Source organism: Melospiza melodia, chromosome 2 (assembly GCF_035770615.1).
Source record: "Melospiza melodia melodia isolate bMelMel2 chromosome 2, bMelMel2.pri, whole genome shotgun sequence".
Lineage (NCBI taxonomy): Eukaryota > Metazoa > Chordata > Aves > Passeriformes > Passerellidae > Melospiza > Melospiza melodia.
This window is the reverse complement of record NC_086195.1, coordinates 14,310,441-14,334,688: the sequence shown is the minus strand read 5'-3', so window position 1 is coordinate 14,334,688 and position 24,248 is coordinate 14,310,441. Positions and strand designations below refer to the sequence as shown.

General features: G+C 39.0%; 1 protein-coding gene across 3 annotated transcripts in view; it reads right to left on the bottom strand.

Annotated features, from left to right (window-relative positions):
- Positions 1-24,248, bottom strand: part of APOO (apolipoprotein O) — a 42,100-nt gene that overhangs the window by 12,181 nt on the left and 5,671 nt on the right. The window contains exons 3-9 of one of the 3 annotated variants that reach the window (XM_063182422.1): positions 22,930-23,049; positions 20,266-20,320; positions 19,091-19,186; positions 17,061-17,152; positions 12,002-12,109; positions 4,061-4,173; positions 477-1,297 (exon numbers count right to left, since the gene is read on the bottom strand). In XM_063182422.1, the coding sequence (XP_063038492.1) occupies positions 4,105-4,173; positions 12,002-12,109; positions 17,061-17,152; positions 19,091-19,186; positions 20,266-20,320; positions 22,930-23,049 (540 nt within the window). In that variant the 3' untranslated portion in view covers positions 477-1,297; positions 4,061-4,104. Of the gene's footprint in view, positions 1-476; positions 1,298-4,060; positions 4,174-12,001; positions 12,110-17,060; positions 17,153-19,090; positions 19,187-20,265; positions 20,321-22,929; positions 23,050-24,248 lie in introns of those variants that run through there. The other 2 variants (XM_063182421.1, XM_063182423.1) reach the window with 2 other exon arrangements.

Genomic DNA, 24,248 nt, shown 5'->3' with positions numbered 1-24,248 from the left:
TAGCAGCCTAAAACAATCATAAAAACATGCACTGAACATGTTGGGAGATACTGTTTTTCTGCCTAAGGCAACCACATGCCTTATTGCCCGTACTAAAAAAGAGTTGGCCTGTTTTACAATGCCCACACAGACTGGCATTCACACTGACAAGGTCTGTTTGTTTTTCTCTAGAAGTCTGTGGAATATAGTCAGCTGGAATACCTAACCATGCAATAAAAGGAATACCTAACCATGGAATAACAAAGATGTTTAGAAGCATTTTGAATCTGATTTACTTTGCATTTTCTTCCCTGCTCTTTTTAGAAAGTTAATGTATCACACAAACACGTATTTCATGTTATCCTTCCCCCATTCCTCATATTCACTGATTAATTAAGGAGCATTTAAGGTTCACCAACACAGCTTTAAATGCTCTGAGCCACTTGGATTACAGTAACTTGTAATGCATCAAGCCCCAAAAGAGAGACTCATGGAAATGACAGCAAATGATGAAAGGGTTTTATTGTGCAAAGATTTCAAAATGCTGGAAATCCTTTTGCATTTCCCTCCACATCACTTTTTCCTCCCCTCCCCTGGGTGGGAATAAGGGAACAGCCAAGTTATTCTATAGCTGGTTCCCACCACGGTAATGTTCTGGTTCCCATTGAGCTGCTCATTCAAGCAAAAACAAGAACAAGCATTAACAGCTCCATTCCCATCCATCCAGCAGACAGGAACTCACAGATGCTTCATTACACACCTCCTGCTGGCACTGATGAGGCAGAGGACGTGTAGAGAAAGGAGGGGGGGGGACTCAGACAAAACACAAGAGGCATTGTAATTGTTCCCATTCCCAATTCTGTGAGCTCCTGGTAGCCAAAACATCCTACTACTGTCAGCTTTCCTCGATGGTAACAAATACAGGCACTGTCAACAGCACCCAGAGAACCTCTCAGATTGTGCAAACATCACATCCGTGAGTTTAAAGGAGACAGGAGGAGGGGAAAAAACAGACATTTTCTGTAACTGGAATTTTATTTTATATATAAATAATAAAGAGACTGAGGGATTTTGAGACTTGCTACTTGCAATGTTGATCCTGCAATGGGACAAGCATGGGCAGCCTTGAGTCCCTGTGCAGAACAGGGGACAGTCTCAGGACTGACCCAACACATGGGGTGTCCTTTCACAGCAGCCATGGCAGCAGATCACCAGACTGCCCTGGGGCACAAGGCAGATTAGTCACATTCAAAATGGATTCAGGTGGTTTTCATCTTTTTCTTGGGAAAGTGTTGCTCATATCTATATTTTTATTCACCTATAACCAAAGAAAGGGGACAGAGGTTAAGGGGGAGAGGAATGGAGGGAGAAAGCAGAATGAAATTTATCACAGGCCCTTTCATTTTTACAGTGTAATCAAAACTTTTCTCTTTGATGTGGCAAGTTGATCAAAATCTGTTTGAGGAATATTCTCAAAACCAATCTGCTTGCAGTAGAGATATTTAACTCTTCATATTAGTGACATTAGAGCACTAATCATCATGTCTGTTCTAGAGGACTCAATTCCCATAGTTGAACTAAATGGAAAGACAAAAGAGAACACTTCAAAACAAACACCAACTGGAACCTTGTATAATAAACCAACTTTCTCAAAAATAATTCTTTTAAATTCCCACCAAATGCATGTTTTCTAATCTTCTTTACTCTGGAGCAAGACTAGGGCAATTTAACTCAAAGAACTGGAATTACATAAATATAGATCTGGAACAGAGTGCAAATGAGATATGCCATCTTCATGGAAAAACACAAAACCCTGTCACTTCTGTGCAACTCCCAAATACAACAGCTGGATAAAATTAAAATTTTTTTCTTCTACAGTGGGATGTGGTTTGAGCTGAAGTTTGCATATAATTTTTGATGACAAACTATAATAAAGGAGGTGCAGTGCTGCTGGTTTTTGGAACAGAGAAATATGTTGTTGTCTTCAACCCAATATGATTTTGTCCTTGGCTGACCATTCACAGTTCAGAGACCCATGCTGTGGCAAATCATGGAGGAAATGACATTGTCTTTATTTTAAGTAACCACATTCAACTAGGAATATTCCCAACAGTTGAAAATGCAGTGAGATTTTTAGGACTGATCTCATCCAAAAAAAAAAAAAAGTGTCTTTTCAAAGATCACAGCAATGTTCTCCAACCTTTGGGATCACCCAAATCCAACAAAACATCTGGACTTGGGTATGGAGTTAAATGACAGGATTTGATTTCAAGCACAAGTAACAAACTGCCACCCCCGCAGCGCAGCTGAACTCGATACTGAATTGAACTTTCACCATCTGCTTGCCCTAGGTCACAAACCCAGCAGTTCCCTTCATGTGCCTCCTCCAGAAACAACAGGAGGTGAAGCATGGAGGTTTCAAAACCAGGGGCACTCAGGTTCTTCAAGCTCCTGGGCAATTTATCTTCACTCTCTTAAAACCTTCCTCAAACAAGGAAAATGTGCCTGAAGCAAAAGGCTGACATTTCAAAAAGTGAATAAAAAAATTCTATTCATAGCAAGAAATTCTAAAAGAAAATAAAACCTATTTATGGATTTCTGTTTGAACCTTGATATTTGTGCAGTGTCACAAACAGAAGTTCAGTTTTCTTGGTTTTTTATCATTTAGTAGCTCTGTCCTAGCTGACAAGAAGCACAACAATATTTCAGTGAATTTTAGAGAGACTTTTCTTCCTCTCAGTTCTCTTGGGATTCTTTACAGAAAAAAATATTCAATAATCCTTCCATTATTTTTTTAGTTTTTATTTTCAATTACTATCTTACAAACTATTTGGAAAACATGTATTTTTAAAGACTTTATATTCATAGCTCTAAAGGGAAAGCTAAGGTACTCAGTACATCAGCCAGTCAACAAGCTCACATTGCTGTTGTGAGAATTAGCAATAACAATTAAAACACTTTAACATTAAAAACCAGGTTTTCTTTTAAAGCTGCCCATGAGGCAGTGGAACACTGCTGCTCAGCAGATGGGTGATTCCACCACATCTGCAAACATGTGTGACTGATGCTGGGGCAGTTTGCCAGATCTGGACTCTGTTTACACAGGTTGGCAGCAAGGAAAAAAAACAAGATTATTCTGGTAAATGCAATACTGCACACAAAAATGATGAGGAGTACCAACAATGCCAGGATCACTTTCTGATGAAAAGTAAGTTTTTAACATGATGCAAAAATAATAGAGGGCAAAGAGAAGCAAGTAGAAAACATGTTCAGAAGAGACATTCTTTATCAACTGATAACAGAGCAGACATCTGACATTTTGTGCTAAATTATGCCCAATTATGTTATAATTATTTGTAATAAGCCTCAAATACAGAGCAATTTTTATCCTATGAAACCAAACCATCACAAAATGTCAAGAGGATGTTTCTGTTTTGCTTTTCTAGAAACTGTAACCATAGGACTTGCTTGAGTTTAGAACACAGCCCTGAGGCCAAGTCAGAACTGGTATCTCAACTCGAGTTTCTGCCTTGGAGAGCCTGGAAAATGCTGCCTTCATTTCCTCCATCTTCTGCTCCCAACAGGACTCATTTGGGAGCTGCATTAACGTGAAAGGTCAGGCACATCATGGACTTTTACAGGCTGTAAGGCAGTGCTGCACCCTGGCACTCACAAATCTTTAGGGAAAACTTATCAGCAGGGAAGAGGTTTCTTTCCCCACCCTAATACTTGTGCAAGTATGACAAAAAAGGCAGAGAGGTTTTTGGTAAGGAAGGCAGAAATGGGAAGACAAAAAAAGAAAATAAAAGGCCAAAACCAACCAAAACCACAATCACAAGGCTTTCCTCAATTAATTCAGAACCCTTCAAACACACATGTATTTACTTGTTATGCTCTAAAGATGAAAATTTAGAATTCTTAACTTGAACAGTGTTAGGGAGTGCATATATTCTTGACAAATTTTAGGACAAATAAAATTATCTGTCTGCACTCTCCTAATCATTATGAAGAAAACTACAAGTCAAACTTGAAAGTGTTCAGCTTTTCCCAGTTACTCTGCTGTTTAGCCACAAACTCTTACCAGTCTTTATCCTTTACCTGTCTGATGCCAGGTGATGTAGCATTCTACTTCTGGGTCTGCTCTTTATTTGAAGCAGCATGGACTTCCAGGGGCTTGTCACCCACTGCATCACCCTTGAGGAAGAAAAAAAATATGCACAACATTTCAATTGAGGCAATCCATGATTAATGTTTTTACCAGAACAGAAATCCTCTTCAAAAGCTGAAACAAAAATATCTCACAAAATCAAGTGCTTCATGAGACTAATTCAGTATAATACACTCAAATATGATCTTCTACCAAACACTTTCTAGACTTTAGTCTTCCTGTAGCTAGCCAAGCAATTAAAGGGCTTGAAAGGACAAGTATTTTCAAGAGAAGTGCTTTAATTGAATCATTTTGCCTGTATTAATAACAGAGGATGAATACCCATAGAGTAGTTGCTATTCTGCATTCTCTGAATTCTGTGTGGATTTATACAATAGATCTCTTTTAGCACAAACTCTTTTAGAGGGTGTTCTCACACTTTCCCCAACATTAATGACAGAAATCAAAGAATAAAGAGAAGCTTGTTACAGGGTCTGGTCTATCCATTTGCCAAGATGCTATAACAAACATGCATTTGATTACAGCTTTAAATAGATATCCATTTAAAAATACTTAAAGGGCCACACACATGGCTTGGGGACTGAAGCACATAGCAGGACCAGCTGAGATGAGGATCTGGTCACACTGGTGAGGACCACACAAAGGGGGAACCTAATTCCAATCCACAATTTCCTAATGGGCATTTACATGTTTGGTAGAGCCACGTCCTTCTCAGAGGTTCACATCTAAAGGACAGGGAGAAAAGGACAGAGGAGCATGGCAGATTTCTCTTACTTCAAAGGGCAAAAAATTATAAATGTATCACAGCACTGATCATTGGAGCAGGTTTTCCTGACAACTTTCTAAATCTCAGCACGTGATTACATAAGGCCTGAAGCACCAAATCTAATTTTGAAACTGCCTCTGCTCTGAACAGGGGTTTGGGTGAAGTAATCAGAGGTGGCACCCACCCTCAATTGTTATTAAATTCTACACATGGAAATTAAATGGCATTTCCTCTTTGTTCTAGAAGGCTATTTTTACCAACATGACTTAATTAAAAAGATGACTGGTGACAGCCAACACAGCTTCACTAATGGCAAAGTGTGCCTGACAACTGTGGTGGCCTTTTGTAACAGGGTTCCAGCAGTGGTGGACAAGGAAGAGTGACTGATGTCATCTGTGACTTGTGCCAAGTGCTTGACACTGTCCTGCAGGACAGCCTTGTCTCTGAACTGCAGAGACATTGATTTGATGGATGGAGCACTTGGCAGATAAGGAATTGGCTGGATGGTGACACAGAGCTGCAGACATCACTCTGATGTCTGAGAGACACCAGGGACAAGTGGTGGCGTCATCTTATCGCAGGGGTTCCATACTGTTGTCTCCTTATTGCAAAAGTCCCATATCTTCTTGATACTGTCTCATGGGCAGCTCCTCAGAGCACTGACTTTCTTCTCCACAAAGCAGCCACTGACTGCAGTTCCCTTCTCACCCAGCCACCCCACTCTTTCATAGCATCTTCTTCTCCTTGGTTACTGCTGTGGCCTGGTAAGGTCAGGCCTGCTCCTAATCATTGATGATTGGCCCAGCTGCAGCTCCTTAGGGGTAAGATTACTTTCTACACCATCTTTATTTTCCTCTGTTCTATCCCCCTACAAGTGGTGCTCCTCAGGGGTCAGTGCTGGGACTGGCACTGACACCTCAGCCAGCAGCAGGGACCCTGGGACCCTCAGCAGTCTGCCAACAATCCCCAGCTGTGTGCTGCTCAAGATGCTGCAGGGAAGGGATGGCATCATCCACAGGGATTTACAGGCTTCAAACATGGGCCCGTGTGAACCTCATGAAGCTCAGCAAGGCCAAGTGCAGGGTCCTGCACCTGGGTCAGGACAATCCCAAGCACAAACAGAAGAGAATGGATTGAGTAGAGTATGGATTGGATAGAGAATGGATTGAGAACAGCCCTGGGGAGAAGGATTTGGGGATGCTGGTTGATGAAAACCTCAACATGACCCAGCAATGTGCCCTTGCAGCCCAGAAACCAACCACACCTTGGGCTGCTTCCAAAGCAGTGTGGGCAGCAGGTCTGCTTTGCTCCTGGAAGCACACCAGGAGTGCTGTGTCCAGCTCTGGGGCCTGGGACATCACAAGGATGGGGACTTGTTGGAGCAAATCCAGTGGAGGCCAGGGGATCATCAGAGGGCTGGAGCACCTCTTCTACAGAGACAGGCTGAGAGAGTTGGGATTGTTCACCCTGGAACAGAGCAGGCTTTGGGAAAACTTCTAGCAGCTCTCCAGTGCCTTAAGGGGGCCACAAGAGAGCTGGAGAGGGACTTTTCAGAAGGGCCTGTAGTGACAAACAAGGGGGAACGGCTTCAAACTGGAAGAAGGCAGGTTTAGATTCCATATCAGGAAGAAATTCTTTGCTATGAGGGTGGTGAGGCCTTGGAACAGGTTGTCCAGAGAAGCTGCTGATGCCCCATCCCTGGAAGTGTTCAAGACCAGGATGGATGGGGCTCTGAGCAACCTGATCTAGTGGAAGCTGCTCCTGCAGGGGGTTGGAACTAGATTATCTTTAAGATCCTTTCAATCCCAAACTATTCTGTGATTCTGCAATACTAAATGTGATGGAAAATGTAGCGAAGGAAGCTAGAAGAAACTGGAAAATGTTTCAAAGAATGGGTCAAATTTATATATTACCAGTTAAACATGACAAGGCACCAAGTCTGTGGCAATCCTGCATATGCTGTGCTGGAGACATGGACTCAATATATCAAGATTCAATTATGAAGATATTTCTTAAATGTCTTATTCAAAAAATGCCTAGCAAGACATTTAAAATGTAATTACTTCTTTGAAAAATCCATTTCTACTCTGGGTATTTCACAGTAGGGGAAATCACATCCATAACAAACCACACCCATTTCAAAATAATAATCTACTCTGTAATTTGCCTGTACAGGAACTTTTAAGCTATGACATTTTACTAAAATTTACAATGAATAATCTGACTAACGATGCCTCATCTCAGAGTTTACTCAATCCTGAACAAATGAAGTAAAAATAAGCTCCTCACAGAGAAGGCTGTGTTTTTCCAGTTTCTTGTTTTAACTTGTAAAAAGTAATTATTGTCTAGGTAAGGGTTTTTTTTTTTAATGTCCTGAAAGAGGAAAACAATCTAAAGCAACACACACACATGCACAAGGGAAGAGTTGTCTTGCTAAATTCCTTTGTGTGTATGAGCTGAGGAGATCTCATCACAGGGCTTGCCTTCAGTATAACTGTTAACCTGAGTTATTTAATTCAAGCCAATCCACTGATAGACTGTCATTCCTCACACAGTCATTTGCTGAATTAGCAATTAAGAAGTTTTTAACTCCAACCACTGTATATGCCCACAGTGTAAATAGTGAGCTCGAGCAGTAATGTGAGTTAGCCAGAAAAGGACTTTCTGTGGCACAGGCACATCATTTAGAAAAAAGTGCCAAAGTCCTCTAGCACACTCAAAACCAGGTCAGAAGCACAAAATGTGTTTAGATCAATGACTCAGAAGACAGACTTCTCTGTGCCAGGGTACCCTCTCATAGTCAGAAGCAGGCACATATTCAAGACAGTCTTTCTGCTTTCTGGCTCCACACAACCACTCCATAACAAATCTGGGTAGCCAGACGAGGTCACACATCAAAGCTCTACTCCACAGCAGAAGAGGAAATATTTTGCATTCTTGTGTTTCTGACTGTTTCAAGTGAAAGGTGACTGATAAGACATCCCCATAATACATTTATTATCAAATGTTCAATATATAGGGATTCCTTGGGATTAAAAAAAATCATTATTTGAAACTAAAAATAACACTGGTACTAAGGGGACTGTACAGTTTCAGCACATGAGTGATTCAAAACCACCCCAACTTAGCTCACACAGCATCTAACAGAGATACACTGAGACCTAAACTTTAAACAACAAACTTCACAAAAAACCCACCATGATTACTCTGAAAATTTTCCTTCCATACAAAGAAAAAGCCCCCAAAGCAAAGCAGCTTATGTCAAACCCCCAAATGTGAGGTGCCTCCTTCCCTTGCATTACAGTTGAACCAGGTGCACAAGTTTCTGTTGCTACCTCAGAAGTCTTGCAGATGGCCAGACCCTGTTACACTAATCTTAGAAATTACAACTTCAAAAGTATGTAAGATAGGTGTGTATCTTTTGTGCTTATGGAAACTCTTGAAAGAGAAAGTCTGGCCACTAGAAAAAAAAAAAAAAAAAAAAAAAAAAAAAAAAACCAAAAACCAACACAGCTGCAAGCTGCAAAAGAAAAACAAAGGCTCACCTGGGCTCACAGATTAATAATTTACCTTCTTTCCTCTTTGGTTTGCAATGTATTGCTTGGAATAAAGAAAACATCACTATCTTACCTTATTCATCCCCCCCTAGTCAATCAGTAACTTCTTCTTCTTTTACTTAACTTGACCTTGAACTTAATTTTCACAAAAATATGAAGTACTTTCAAAAATGTTGCTTTAAGCTGCCCTTAGAGAGATCAACTTTTTGCAGAGTACATTCTTTCTGTCCATCCACTTCTAGCACATCTAAATTCCCCACTGCCCAGACTAAGGATCCGCTCCATAAGAAGTCTGTTTGTATTTCTTACAAGTTTCATATTGTTTTTATTCCTACTACCAAACAATAAAAGGAGGGCATGTGACAAGAAACAGCATTTTTGCCAGAAGTAGATGTTTATCTTTTAGCTGTGATGACCAAACTTTTGCCTGCCTGTTCAGAACCCACCAAAGCCAAGCCTAACAAGCATTTTCTGTAGAATAAGCTTCCTCAGCTGCTTATGTTGTGTTTTAAAAGATGACCAAAATACATGGGACTTCAAAACTCTCTTAAAAGACAATTTAAGGTTTGTTATGGTCACAATCTGTGATGCTGACAGTGAGGCTCCCCAGTCAAAACACTGACACCACAATTTTCAACAGAGCTTTCAGGTGAGGAAGGTTCTGGTCCACAATTTCCTTGACACTTGTTTTAAGCAAGTACAGGAAATCAGCCAAAGCTGAGCCCCCTTTGCACCTGGAGACATTTTGTAACCAGCCAGCACTTAATAAAATACCCAGAGACTGCCATAGAGATACACTTTAAATATATGTATATATAAAATATAAAATATATTTATATAGTTTACAGGTGTAATAAAAACATACGGGTTGAAAAACTGTATGTATCATGTATTGCTAAGTCACTGGTGGTGTCCATCAGCACACCAGTCAGGAAGGAAAACCAAATAATATGTCATAAAGGTTTCTCAGTCTCTGAAGCTGAGAGGGAAATTTGTTTTCTGTGAGATCTCATTAATAGATGGGCCAAAGTGGGAAAGAGCAAACACAAGAAGAAAGGAACAAGGGCTGAAAGAAGGGTGTACTTAGAGCTGTAGTGCTGTTCTGCTTTTACACAATTTGGCCTCTTCACTGAAAACAAGGGGTGCCCAATTCAGTGCTGCTGGAAGAGAGAGAATCCAAAATTGTTAAAAATACAGCAAAAGTCTTTGAATGGTATGGAGACAAGAAGTGAGAACTAATAGAAGAAAATTATTTTTCTCTGTGCTTCAGTTCCAGTAGAGAGATTTTATCCTGACATCCTGAAGAGCTCCATCCTTCAACAGCACATTAAAAACATTTATCTGCCTGACTTGCTCTGTGGAGGGGCTGCAGCCACAGTGTTTTGAAATGGAGGCACAGAAGGTCCCAGAATTCATCTTTCTTGGCAGAACTCAGAATTCAGTTGATATGACCTCAATCTGGCACAGGATTTTGTTTCATAAAACCTTCAGCAAATTAACATACCACATTTATTTTAATGACATATTGCTGCACAAACATGAAGTTATGCACAGCTGTGGTACCTATGACTATCAAACAAATTATGAGCAACGTAACAAATTAACAGAAGCCAAGAAGAGCCACCCAAATACTGCTTGACTATTTGCAAGAATCCTTTGTGTAGCAACAGGAAAATGCTGGAGTAAATGTCACAAAAACAAAAATGTCTTTTGCTCTGGCATAGCTTCATGAAATGGGTTACATCTGCTGCAACAACAACTCAAGAGTCACATTTAGACTTGTCTTCACTAGTTCAGGAATCCAGCTGCCTAGAATGACAATAAGAAATACATGTACAAAAGCAACCAAATTCTTCCACAAGGTTGTCAAATTAAGACAGAAGTGACAGAATCTATCCTACAATGCTTTGCCAATTTTAGTTTATGATAGCTAAAAGCATTTTCTTCCATGACACTTCTGTATGAGTAAAAGCCTTCAATAAAAAAAATGGAACTTAAACAGAAATTCTTCTGCTTGAAAAATTGATAGTAAATTCTTCTGCTTGAAAAATTGATAGTGATTTGGTGGTGCTGATAATCTGCAGGATTATTTCCACATGAAACAAACCTAAACCAAACCCATCTCTACCCACCCAGATTCCCAACTGCGTGTTTTGTATGGTTTCACCAACCCTAGCCAAAGGAAGCTTCAGGACAAACTTCCTCCATCAGAATCACTTCTCATTCCCCCTTCTAGACAAAAGCATGTGACTCCTGACAGCTGCTGCTCAGCCTCTGTGCACAGCAGGGAGACAGGAGCCTCTCCTGAGGAACTCTGAGGACACAGCCCCAGCAGGGCTGCTTGCCTCAGTGGTAATGGGAAATGTTCCATCAAGTGACCAAGTACTGCTTCTTCATTTGGGTCACAGGGGTTTGGGCCTTGTCTAATCCATCACAGCAGCAGCAGCTCACACTGACAGCACCTGAACAATGAGATGAACTTTTGCAGAACACCCATCCATGAGCATTTTGCTCCTTTGTGCAAGTAACGTGCTTTGGCAACTAAGGGGTGTGATTTAAAGGTTCTGCAAGGAGGAAGAGAAGGAAGTGTTTACTTAGTGGTCTGAAATTCTGCAGGCTGTTTGTTTTTCTGCTGAGGTAGCAAGTGCTTGAATAAGCCTTATAGCAAAATGAAAGTGTCAAAAGTTTTTGCCTTCCAATAACAACCATGTGTTCTCTTTTGAAAGCCTGGGACACAATAAAAGAAAAACTTCAGCTATTTTTTACTAATGCTGTCAGTTTGTCTTTCTGAAATATTTTAATATTCTCTCTTTTTTGAGTTTCTTTTTGACAGCCTAGCTTTCAGGAAAGCTACAGGACAATTAACCCACCTCTGTTTATCCAAGTTCATTTACTGAAGTGCCTTGGGCCAGTACAGGGTGAGCATCCACTGATGAAAGTCTTCCCTCTCAGGAGACTCAGCAGCTGCCAGCACATGCAAACATTTCCCCAGCCCAGCTTGTTTGGAACTAGTCCTACACCCAGCCTCAGCAAGGGAACTTGGTCCCATCCCCGAGGTCCATCCAAGTGCAATTTTGTCTCCAACACACCTCTCTCCCAGTCACACTGAGTTTAGAAGTGAATTTAAAACAACAGAAGCTTTACATAACACACATGAACTTTTCTTTCTTTAAGCAGCAGCTAAAAAAAAACACCTTAAAACCTTACAGGCTTTCTTTGGCACACATTTCATAAACTTGCTCAGTTCAGCAGTCTCTCACACTATGCTTCACTAAGCCAGGTAAATACATTTCTTAGGATTCTGTTTGCTTATCTGTATCTGATTACACTAAAGGAAGCTTCCAAACAGGATTTCTGAAAGTTTAGCTTGAAGTAAGCCTAATGTTTTTCCACAGCTTAGAAAGAGAGAATGAAAAATTTCTCTTCAGAAATAAAGGCCAAGTCACAGTGGAACAAAACCACTGTTGTTCACATTTTTTTTTCTGAAAAGACAGTGGTAAATTCAGAAATCAAGTTCCTCAGACTTCTTACCTTATCACCTTTTTCCCCTGATTTCTTCTTCTTAGGAGTATCCTTCCAAAGAGCTTCTACAGCAATATATCCTTGAAGACTCCAGTCATACAGCTGTGTGCCAGCAACCTTTGAAACAAAAGTTTTTAGAAAGCATGAACTTAATAACCTGGGGAATATTGCCTTGCTTCTTATTTAAGTGGAAAAAGTCTCATAACACAAGACGTTTAACTCTTCCTGTTCAAGCTCACAATGTACAGAATTAATAAACATCTTGGAAAATAATGTCCCATGAGGAATAAGAAAAAATAATGTGCTAAAAACCTAAGAATATACATCTGTACAAACAGGAGTGGAATGCTTCTGTGTGGAAACAATCCCTGTTTTCTTAGTATTTGACATTCAACATAATTAACATAGGCAAAGTATTTCTTAATTGGACCAGACTAATTTTCAAAGACTCTTCTAAGGGTTGTCATTGTTTTGCAATTTTAGATTTTATTCTCATTTTTTTAGAATTTGCTGATAGATGAATGTTATGAATAACCAGCTGTCAACTCCCAAAACAGTACACAGCTAGGAAAGACTGTGTTTGCTATATTACACCAGCAAGTATTTTATGACAGGGAAAGGCCCAAAGTCTAATAAAACAGTATCCCTTGTCCCTTATGTACATGGAATTGTAGTATTTATAGCACCCTTCAAAACTAAAGAGCGTTAGGTTTTTATAGCCAGGCTCAGGTCTATACTGACTTTCATATCACTATCTGTTTCTGTAAGAGGAACAGCAAAAAGGACAATTTGTCCAACTAAACAGCTATTAAACTAAAAAGCTTATGAAATCAAGAACTAAGAAGGTATTTCCCTATCTCCTACAGCAGGCAAAGCCATAAAATGTAAACTCTGAGAACAGCGCAAGTGTAAATGTTTCTGAAACAATCTTCTGATGTTTCTGAACTACATTTTTCAGTTTCTTCCAGTCTCCATCAATTCAGAGACAGTTCAAAGACTTCCTGAGCCAGAAGTGATTTTTATGTGTGTAAAGAGGCCCAAGGAATTTCCCTTCTATGAACTTTTTTTGGAGTTCAAGGGGAAGTGCAGACTTTCAGCATCCCTGTGCCAAGTGGTTCTGCTGCTGGGTACACTGGTGTGAGGAGCCACTTCCCCTCGTCTGTCTGATGTGCAATCAGCAAGGCTGATTACAGCAGTTCCTGCACAATGGCACAAGGATGTGCTTCTGGGCAGACACCATGTGCTGGCCACCTTACAAAGGAGCCTACTGAATAACCAGAATTAAAAGAAAACAAACCCAAATCAGCAACTACACTTCCAAGTCACAACTACATCCAAAATGTAGGCTGTCTTAAATACAAAATGTCCTTTTTGTCACCATATCTAACCAATTATTTTGGTTTAAATAAGTCCATTGGATGCACTCAGTTTTCTCTATAGCTGAAAGTGATGAGTCATCAGAAAAAAGCACATCAAGTGATCCTGTTAAATTTCCAAAACAGCCCAATTTAAATATTTTAGGTATAGACAGTCATTTTGGTTTCCAGTATCATAAGTGTTCATTCTGTAGCATCTAGCACTTCAACAAACCAGCTGGCTCATCTGAAAAAATGGTGGTCTCTTGTGCAAACAGTACAAACCTACCACTGAAAAAGTTTGAAAAATATTGACAATAAACAAAGGGCTGGTTTTGTCTGCAATATCACTGAAGACACAGCTCCCAACATAAAATGAGAAAAAACAACTGTCCTTAAGCAGTATTTTTGTTTCTGCTTAAAAATACTCCATTAAAATATTTAAAACCACACTAAATGCCCAACAGTACAAACTTAAAAATATTCTTATAGTCATATAAGGAGTCAAATGACCAAGTGATTTATGAATTGCATTAGATGAGAAACTGGTCATTCACATTGCTGGATTAAGTAGCTCCATCACAAGGTACAGCAACCCAGACAGTTCAGTCTGCCAAAACCAACCAATGTTTCACCAAGGCACAAACCCCCAAGAGCCAGGACCCACAGACACTTCCACAGCTGGAAAATGCAGTTCTAGGCAGACTGGAAGTGCAAGCTGCAAAGCCAACATGCTAAAATACCATTGCTGCTGAATGCAGCACTGTGAGTGGGTCTGTACGCTGAAGTTTGAACAAACAAGTTCAAAAGTCAGATTGAGTGGCTCTCAACAGGGATTCTGAAAGTTTGAGGTGGCCATGGGCCACCAACACCCACTCTGGGCACTCCTGGGGGGGCACCAGTGCTCTCCAAGGCCTAAGGTGGCACACAGCACCCTGAGCATGCATTACTGACCACACTGGATGTCACACACAATCACACATTCAGAGCCTCGATCAGCAATTCCTTATCTCTACACTGAAACTACAAACTGAGAGTGCACTGGTTTTCCTGCACTTACAAAATGCCATTCCAGGAGCATCCAGCAGCCGCCATGGATGGAGGGACCCCAGGTCCTGCTTTCCAGCTCACAGCTCCTGGAGCCCTGTCCTGCTCTCAGCACAGCTGTTTATGCCTCACAGACTGAACCCAGCAAGGGACAAGGTACAGGTTCAAAAGACACAGAAATAATGTGGTTTGCTGACAAAGAAACAAAGCTCTATCGGGAAGCTTTTCTTTCTTTCTAGAAGAAAGAAAGCATAACACACAGTACTTTAGTAAAATTGAAAGGTTCTAATAACAAAGGACAAAATTTAATTCCAATTATAGAGTTATTTAAATAACTGCATAATGGAAAGTTCTTTCCAGCTGGAATATAAGCCACAGTAAATACAAAGTATTTTGAGTATATTATGATTAGCTGGAAAGCAATAACATTTCAAAACACTAAGTAGGGTTCCACCAGAATAAAATAAGCTTTAGTATTAAATTCAGTTTCCTACCACATATACAGTCTGACCTTTTGTTCAAAGTTATTAAAAATATAGTAATACTGGCAGTGAGGAAATAAATCCCTTACAAATTTGTGATTTATTAAAATGTGATCTATTATTTATTAGATTATTTCCTAAAGCAGGGAAAAAAATAATAGTCTATGAATTTGTTCCATCTTCAATTAGATGATTAGTGTCTGAAAACTCCCTGTTACCAATGATGAGCTCTGTTGCTACAACTTCACTTAAGGAAGTCATACATCTTAATTAAAGAAAAATTTTTACCTAAGATGAATTAAGGGTTGGGCCTCAATTACAAATACCCTTTGCTGTGTTTATTTCCAACTCTCCACTAGAAAGTCTGAAATAAAAGTGGGACAGAAACAAAACCCCCACAACTTAAAAAAACAAAAACAACACAATACCCAGTGAAGGGAATTATACAAGTGTAAAAGAAAAAGCAATGATGAAGTACTTAAGTGTGGAAGAAAAATAAAAATAATATAATATAAAAAATAATTTAAATTTATGTTACAGAGATTTATTTTCTACATTGTTTCATGAACTTAGCAAGTGAGCTTTGTACTGCAGGCATTCCTTTCTAGCTTTACAGACATTTTTTGAAAGGCTTATGAAGCATTTAAAAATAATTAATAGACAGGAAAGTGTTTCCAATTTCAGATTAAAGACTAAAAATTCTGGATGGTAAGATATGATATGCTTAAAACTTTGCTTTTTTAAGAAAAGAAAGCACAAGATAGATTAGAGGAACCAAAACAGTATCTAGGATATTACTGTCCCCACAGAAGTTTCCAAATTCAGGACTACTGTCCTGACCAAGTCAACAAAGCTAAACCCATTCCAATCTCCTATCAGATTTTTCATTACAGCCAAACTAAGAACTGTAAATTAATCAAAGAGCAACCATGCACTTCAAAGTTCTCATAAAATAAACTAGGTATTGTGAAGCTGTTAGCACCAAATCCACAGTTAAGCCCAAACTGAGCTTCTTTAAAAACAGTAACATCAGTTTGAACAGTGTTCAATCACTTCCCACTTCACTGTTCAGAAGGCAAGCACAATTTTAATACACAGTTTCCAACAGAAACGTCTAAGCTTCTTAAATTTTGATGGGTCTTTTTCCTGCCACTTGTATAATTTTCACTGTCTGAGAATAAGCCAAGAGAATTATCTGTATTTAGAGCGTCTGAATCCTGGAAGCAGTAAAAAAAGATTCCACCAAAGATCAGAGTACCACCATGCTGGCAGAGCTCAAACTCAGCAGTTTTGACTCTCCCTAAGTCAATGACCTTTCAGTTTTTAAAGAACATTATGTGTTCTTGAGAATATCATACACCATTCTGACATCTCAGGGTTATTCACAAGTGGCCAGTAACTAGATGGCAAATTTACCAAAGGCTGAAATAGAATTTGTGAAAGATGCAAGTATGTGCACTGTGAGTGGTTAAGGGCTGGATATGAAACACAGTGTGGTGGGGAACTGAGGAATGTGCCAGCACTAAGTGTGGACAGCAAGGCACATGATCTAACATCAGTAAGGGCTGTAAGCAATTCTCTGGTCTCCTCAGTTCTTTCTCTAACAGGAACTCATTTCAGCAACTGCAAGTTAACACGTTTCTTGTGTGCCTGAAACAACAAATCCATAAATAGGGAAGGCATCCAGTAAGTTTGCAGCAGAATTCTTACCCTGTTCCAGAATGTGCATGCTATCTTTTTTAAAGCCCCAACAAAAAAAAGGCAGAAAATGTCAATAACATTTATCTCAAAATGTTATGATGACTTGTCTATAGAAACTCCTTTTTTTCTTTCAAGCACTGTTTTCATTTGCTCACAAGATATTTCATGTTTCCTTAGTATTGTAAGTAAGCACACAAACTGTACTCAGCATATTTATGTTAATTTAGTGTTACATGAGGTTAGAGGTTTTGAAAGGAAATTACATTCCTCTAACTGAAGACACTACTGCAGAGGTTAGAAAAAAAAATGTCACTAAAAGGAACAAGTCTGAATATCTTTCAGCCCAGACTGCATCTGCTTTGACAAATTAACAGTAATATTGTTAATTGCCACTGACATGGCTTTTAAACATGGATGACCAACTAATCTGAAGCTAGGAGGCAACAAAGAAACACTTATGCAAAGAAAGGAATCATCACTGACCTTTGCAATAGCAACTGCTTCCTGAGGGTAATACATGGAGGTACCCATACCCATGAGAGCTGCAGGATACACCAACTTCTTTATTTTTGAGCCTGTTTTGTAACAAAAAATCAAAAACCACAAACCATTGATAGAGTATATGTTAGCCAAGTCAGCTGAATGCCCCTATTTTATTTATAAACAATTTTCTTAAATACATTTTAGTGTATTTTCTCTTCCATCCTACCAGTTCCTTAAGAAACATAATCACTCTGATCAGTAAGGGCTCCCCTAATAGTTTGCTAAACTTTTTAAGCCTCACTAAGATCATATCTTAGATTGGTTGTGCACATAAATTCCTTTGGACATGAACTGCTGACCAAGTCTGGGACTAGGACTGGACATATCTAGTCTCCTCTGAGTAGGAGTCTATAAGGAAAGTCTCTGAATGCTGTGACTCAAGAGGAGGATCCTCCCCAGACAGGTCTGTCTGACCCTGTCCTCTATGCAGAAACTGATCAAGTTACCACCAAATCCTTTCAAACCATGGCTTTACATCAATAATCACATTGCTGCTGCTCTCTTGCAAGTGAAGTGCATCACTCCATCTGCAACATGAGTTAAAACTAATTATCTCTAATGGCATTTTAAACCAAGCTGGATGACTGCACAATATTCACATGATTACACTTTGAATACCATATTTTCTACTTAGTGAGCAGCTGTGCATATTCAAGTGTTATGATTTGACCTGGAGGATTTTATCTGTACCTTCCAAGAGGGCAATTTCTCCACAAAGACCAAGGAAAGGAAGAATAAAATAAAGAGGACTTTCAGTAACATCAAAATTAAGGGGCACTTCCATTTATGGTTTGAATACTTTCTGGAAATAAAATTCATATTTTAAACTATTACCAGAAAAAAAAAAGTTTTTAAATTACGGCTCCCATCCTAAAAGATTCACAAATGTAACATTTTTAGTATGAGGTATTTTCATTAAACTTAGGATCCTCTAATCTTTCAATTCCAGTCCCAAGACTGCACTCCCCCCTCTCCCCTCACTTTGCTACAAAGTGTTATAAATGATGGAAGCTGATCTCATTCTTCATCATGCTGCTTGAGAAGCAGGAATACAAAGAAAAAGAACTTCAAACAGGGAAGTTACCTTGATTTCATTAGAAAAAATACACAAGGAAAAAAAGTGAAGTACTGTTTCCACCAGCTTCACTAGAAAATGAAATAGTTGGAGATGCACTTCTAATTTCTACACAGCCAAGCACACACTTCCAGTGCAACACATTCAGGCCCCACAAAGGTTTATTTTTGTTCAAACCATGTCCTCACTGGTATTTAAATTCTACAGCTTTAAAGTTCTGTTACCTACATTTCACTGCATTAAGAATATCTTAAGGTAAGCATAAAATACTTCTTCACACTTAATGTTTCTTAGACTAATGCTTCTATTTATGAAAGCATGAACATTTTTTCAGTAAGTGTGATGAAATTAACTGCATCATTTTTCTGTAGTGCAAAATGTGCAGGTATTTACAGTGCACCCAGAATTAGTTCACCAATCTATTTGCTGAATCACCATCTGCAGCATCCCTGCATGTCAACACAGAATACTTTGAAAAAACTTGAATATACCCCTGATTGGACACATACCATAGTTCAGGAACATCTGTATTTTACCATAACTTATTCCACAGTTGTTTTCTACAGTAACAGATGTGATGAAGAACTTCAATAATTAAAAATATTTTTAGGCTAAAAGATACCAAACCAGTCCTTTGCCATTTTTGTTATACTAAAATACTGCTGGGGAAAATGGAAGACTAGATTTTAGTAACAAATACAGCAATGATAAAACAATAATTGTTGGTTATTAAACACCTTTTCCATGCAGTTTCTTTATAAGGAACAGTGCAGAAACATTCTTGTAACAGTTAATTCAGATCTCCTTGTCACAACTAAAAATTAGTACCCTAAAACCCACAAAAAATTACTTACCCAAAATTGTAACTTGAACAGTCCAAATGGTTTCCACTTACCTCTAGCAAGAAACAATCCAATAATTCCAGCAAAACTTATCACACCAAGCCTTGGATAAAATCCAGCAGGAGGCTTCTGGAGAAATTCATAGCCCTCTGAAAAGAAGCCAGAACAAAGTGCTTTAATGTAATGTGAAAGTGTTTTTGTGAAAAGGAATCATCAATACACGCTGGCAATTGTTACAAAACACAAAGACTTATCAAAACACATTTAACTATCATGCTCATTTTAGATATGCTGGCAAAAAATTCAAAGCCTTTGAGTTTTTCTCTAGCAACACATGAATGAAACTGAATATTGTATTGTATTCACCAATTTTCACAGGAGCTTTGCCTTTGCTCCTGGGCCATCTGTTTTGTTTTGCTCTTTGCATCTCAATCGTATCTTTTTCAAATTAGTGATAAAAACCTTTGCAAAATGGAATTTCACAGTTACACTTTAACAATAACTAGTTTCAGTAAAACACTGTACAAAAACCAAACCAGAGAACAATGCAAAGACACAGCAAAAACAAAGTGCAGTCTAAGATGGGAGTCTGGTGGGGGAATGGAAAACTATGGAAAATCTTCCATGCTAACGAGTTCAGAAGACTGAAACTGCTAAGTTTAAAGAAAAGAGGTGCAGTATCTGAAATGAGCTCTACATAGAATCCATCCTCAGTCCTGGTAAGCCCAAGTGTGAAAGGATGATCCCAAAAATAAAAACAAATTAATTTTGGATTAATTCAAAATTCTTAGGAGATCCATGGAAGCAAGCCAAAATGAAAAGGCTAAACACTACAAACAAAAGACCTAATGCTTGCAACAAATAATAAACTCTCCAGGAGGTTTCAGCTACTAAGCTGGGTCAAGCAAATACTGCTGGAGGCTGGGTCAAGCAAATACTGCTGGCTGGGAATAAATTGTGAGGGGTTTTCCCCTTCTTCTCCTGCATAACTAATTTTTAGTGACATTGATAAACATAAGTGCTGCTCTCAGATTTTAATTGCTTAGAAATGTAGTGTCATAAGTGACCCACAAAAGAAAATTCAAACAGGTACACAGTGGAAATAAATTAGTCTTAAATGCATTAGAAATTATACATACAATGATGCTTAATGGAATTCCCTGTAAACTGAAGATACAGTACAGTCCTGCATTTTAAATTGCTACTTAAGAAAACTAAGCTGATTTACCTCTACCATGCTCAACAGCTTTTTCTAACTTGGGCACAGCTTTGGCATAAAGATCCTAAAAAAACAAAAAAAGAGAACAAGGGTAAATAGATACCAAGTAAATAAAATATTAACTATAGACTGAGCTAACTAAGAAAGGAGAAATAAAAACAACAAGAAAGAAAAAAGTGATGGGTCCCTAATATACCTTTTATTCCCACTTCCACCCATCACTTATAGGGCTATGCTTGCTCAATGTTACATTTAGCAGAACTTACAGATTCTTCTCAAAGGACTCTTCAGAGAGAGATAAAATACAGTACTTCAAAACACAGACATCAATCTCAGTATTTTATTGAGATCAGGCAACTGAAACTCAGAATTATCTTGGGTTTCTCAGTGTGTTCAGGTATTGCAAAAACACTTGAGGTGATGCAAAGAAAAGAAGTACAACACTGCAATCAAAGGGGTATGTGACTCATTCTGCAAAGTGATAAATTCCACTTTTCAGGAGACAGTCTTACACTAACAAGACTGCATTTGGAAGTGACTTGGAAAATTAGATGTTCATAGATGTCCAAAGCAAATCAAAGACATCAACCCCACAGACCAGTTCTACATTTTTTTCACACTGAGAATACTCAGGAAATAAAGGAAAGCAGATTGCCTTTTATCCAAATAGAAAAAAAATCTCAAAAAGAACCCTGCTAATTGTTATTTACACTAATAATGCTTCAGAGGAACAGTGTGAGGCTGTATACAAATTAGGGAACAAATTCTTAAACATATTTGCCCAAAGCTAAAGCAGAGAGTAGTCTTACAATTCCACCTGAGCAGCACCTGTGCAGAAGTGAAAGCATTTGTTTAGGATATTGTATGGGGATATCCTTAGAACCTTCATCTCCTCACTGGCAAGAATGATGTAAAAAACCACCCAGCATGAAAATGAAAAAGTGTTAGCACGTGACACACAACATAACTTTAAATGGATGCTGGTCTTATTAAAAGACAATTTAAGAAGAACTTGCTCTAAAGATCCCAAAGACAAAGTCTGATCTTCTGTCATAACTGAAATATAACTGGCTCATTTCTACATCTGAGGTTTGAGCTGCATTTCCACTACAGTTAAGTAATTTTGGAAAAGTAAAATGGGCATACAAATATAACCAATTTCATTCTGATTATCCTGGGTTATCTGTTTGATTTTAAAGACAACTGAAACACACCTAATTACTATTTTCTTCAACACAGCAGGGATGGACAGGGGGTGTAAAACCAAAGCTACCTCTGACTACAGTTAAGCAATATTGCCCAAACCCATAAAGTTTACATGCCCACTTCATAAAATGAGTCAGTAAACCACTGCCAGGAAATGGCTTCTTGTGTGTGAGCAGAAGAGCACATCTTATGTCAATGATCACCAGACAGACAAAAATAATAAAACCAACAGGATGCCAACAGGTCAGCGAGACACCAAGCAAGGTTAGAGGCCAACTTCCTCTGCAATTTCACTGCCAGTCAGGGCTACCACAGGCAACCAAGCAAACCCACGTGCTCAGGAGCCAGAGCTCTGACTATCCTGAGAAAACTCCTTCCCCTGCCAAGCTGCAGCCAGGGCTCTGCTGGGGACACTTGAAACACCAGACTGAGGAACCCTGAAAAACTGTTTCAGTCCTGTGAAAGGCAGCACCACACAGAACTTCCAGGCAGAAAGGACACCCCAATCTCCATCTCAACAGCTTGAAGAAGCTTTCAGTGGAGAGCTGGGCACAGAGCTGGCAGCTCAAGGGGATTCACAACAAGCAGAGGGCAAAGCACAGAATCACCCACAGCTGCCAGGAGACAGCCACAGGGCAAGGGTTCCCCCACTTCAAAAGAAGCCTCAACATTTCCTGGGCAGGGAAGAGCAAAGCCCCCATTTCCTGGGGCTTTGCAATCTAACACCAACAATTTAGGCCTTGATCACAAAAATATTGGCTTTCCTCTCTGCTACAGAGCCTATTTTTGTATTTAATGACTATTTACTCTAAACATACTACCTAATAAAATATATATATATATGAGAAAGTTTTTAGGCAAGGGCTGGGGATTAGGTTTACCAGTGCTTAGTGGCCTGGGATTTTCTCTCTTCCAGAGAGCTGCATTCCTTCCCTCAACATTCCAGTTCAGCTAATACTGATTTATTTTTTGCTAAGTTGTGTTTTGTCACAGTTGCAGTAAGGGCAACTTGGTTTTGCTGCTCCAAAACACATTGCTTGATAATTTAAGGCCTCCTTGAGCATGAAAACTGCAAATATCACTCTCCTATCTTCCTGACAGTGCCAAATCCAGATGTGTCTAGGTATATTTAAGCCTTAAGCTCACTTCAGAAAACAATTCCATGCTTTAGTTAATTTTAATTCTTTTGGAAGGAGAACCCCTAAACCCAGGGTTTAGTTCAGCAAATTAGTATAAAGACACAGCTGGTTCTGTGTCAGAAGGGGGTGAACATTATGACCTGAACTGTGGAAAATTTTAAGCAATGCAGAAAACTTTCAGTGATGGCACATTTTTGAAAAATGCTGTTAACAGCTATCAGCTCTTACTTTGCAGCTACCTGTTAATTCCAAGTCAGAAAAAACAAACCACAATCCCAGCTGGAACTTTACCCCTGAAGCATCAGGGGTGCAATACAAACCATTGTACCTGACACCAGGCTGTGTATGGCTCCAAAACCTGTCGCAAACGGGAAACCCCCTCCTCCAATTCTGTTTTGGGATTCTCCACATATTTCGTCTCACGAGCTGGGGAGGAGTACAGTGACAGCTGTGAATATTAGCAAACAAGATGTTAAAAACAAAGGTGGAATTGTGTAAGTAGGTCTTCAGGGCATGAACAGTCTAAGCAGAGAACAACTAACACTGTGCTTACTACATAAACAATGCATAATAAAAATTCACACAGCTCTGAGACAACCATTATGAGCAAAGTTTAATTATACAGCACATAATTATGATGAAGATGACTTCTAACTGCTATACAATTCATTCATAGCTGCTATATGATCCAAGTCACAAGTTATAAATTAATATTAAACTAGTTTAATAAGAACACACAACATAATTGTGAAAAATGTTTCCCACCTTAATCAGCACTTCTGGTTCCCAGTTAACATACTGAATGCACTAGAAATGACAATCAATCATTTTCTATATATGCACAAGGCATCATTAAAGAGCCTAAGCAGCTTCTAACAAAGGTAACATCCAACACACATGTGTCTGTTTGTGACTGAGCAGGAAAAGGGTCCAACATCCCAACCTTTGGTCATAACCACATCAGCAACTGACAGCATTAATGTACCCTGGCACTGAGCAAAGAGGAACTGTAATGAGCAATGGGCACCTTCACATAATAAAGGCCAAACCACCCTATTTAGGGTTTACAATCACCACAACATGTACTACAATTATCTAAGCATATTTGAAACTGTATTCCATTTAAAAAATCCAAGTTCGTACTGTTGAACAGCAAAGCTCAAAACAAAACCTATTAAAATTTCTAGCAGCTTATATACTAGACAGATGTTCAGTATAAAGAGCTTATATTTTACACCATATTTATACTCCATTTAGTAGTTTATTATAATCTGATGATTACAAGTATTGCTGCATTAAAATGTAGCCAGCTTTCTTTTCAAGATCAGATATGTTGTAATTTAAAAAGCTGCTAACCATAACATAATACAAAATTACAACAAATTTATCCAATAATTTGGTAACTTATGCAGCTGGATTTCCCATAATACTTTGAAAGATGAGGATTTTCAGCCTCACTTCCCTAGGAAACCAGGTCATCCCTGGCAATCACAGTCACGAGCTGAACTTTGATCCTGTTGGACAACCTAACAGCAATGCCTGGCACGAGGACAGAAATAAGGAAATTCCCATATATTTTATGAAACTAGACAGCTGACACATAGAGATCCAAACTAAGAGCCTGTGAATGGCAAGAAAGGCAGCCAG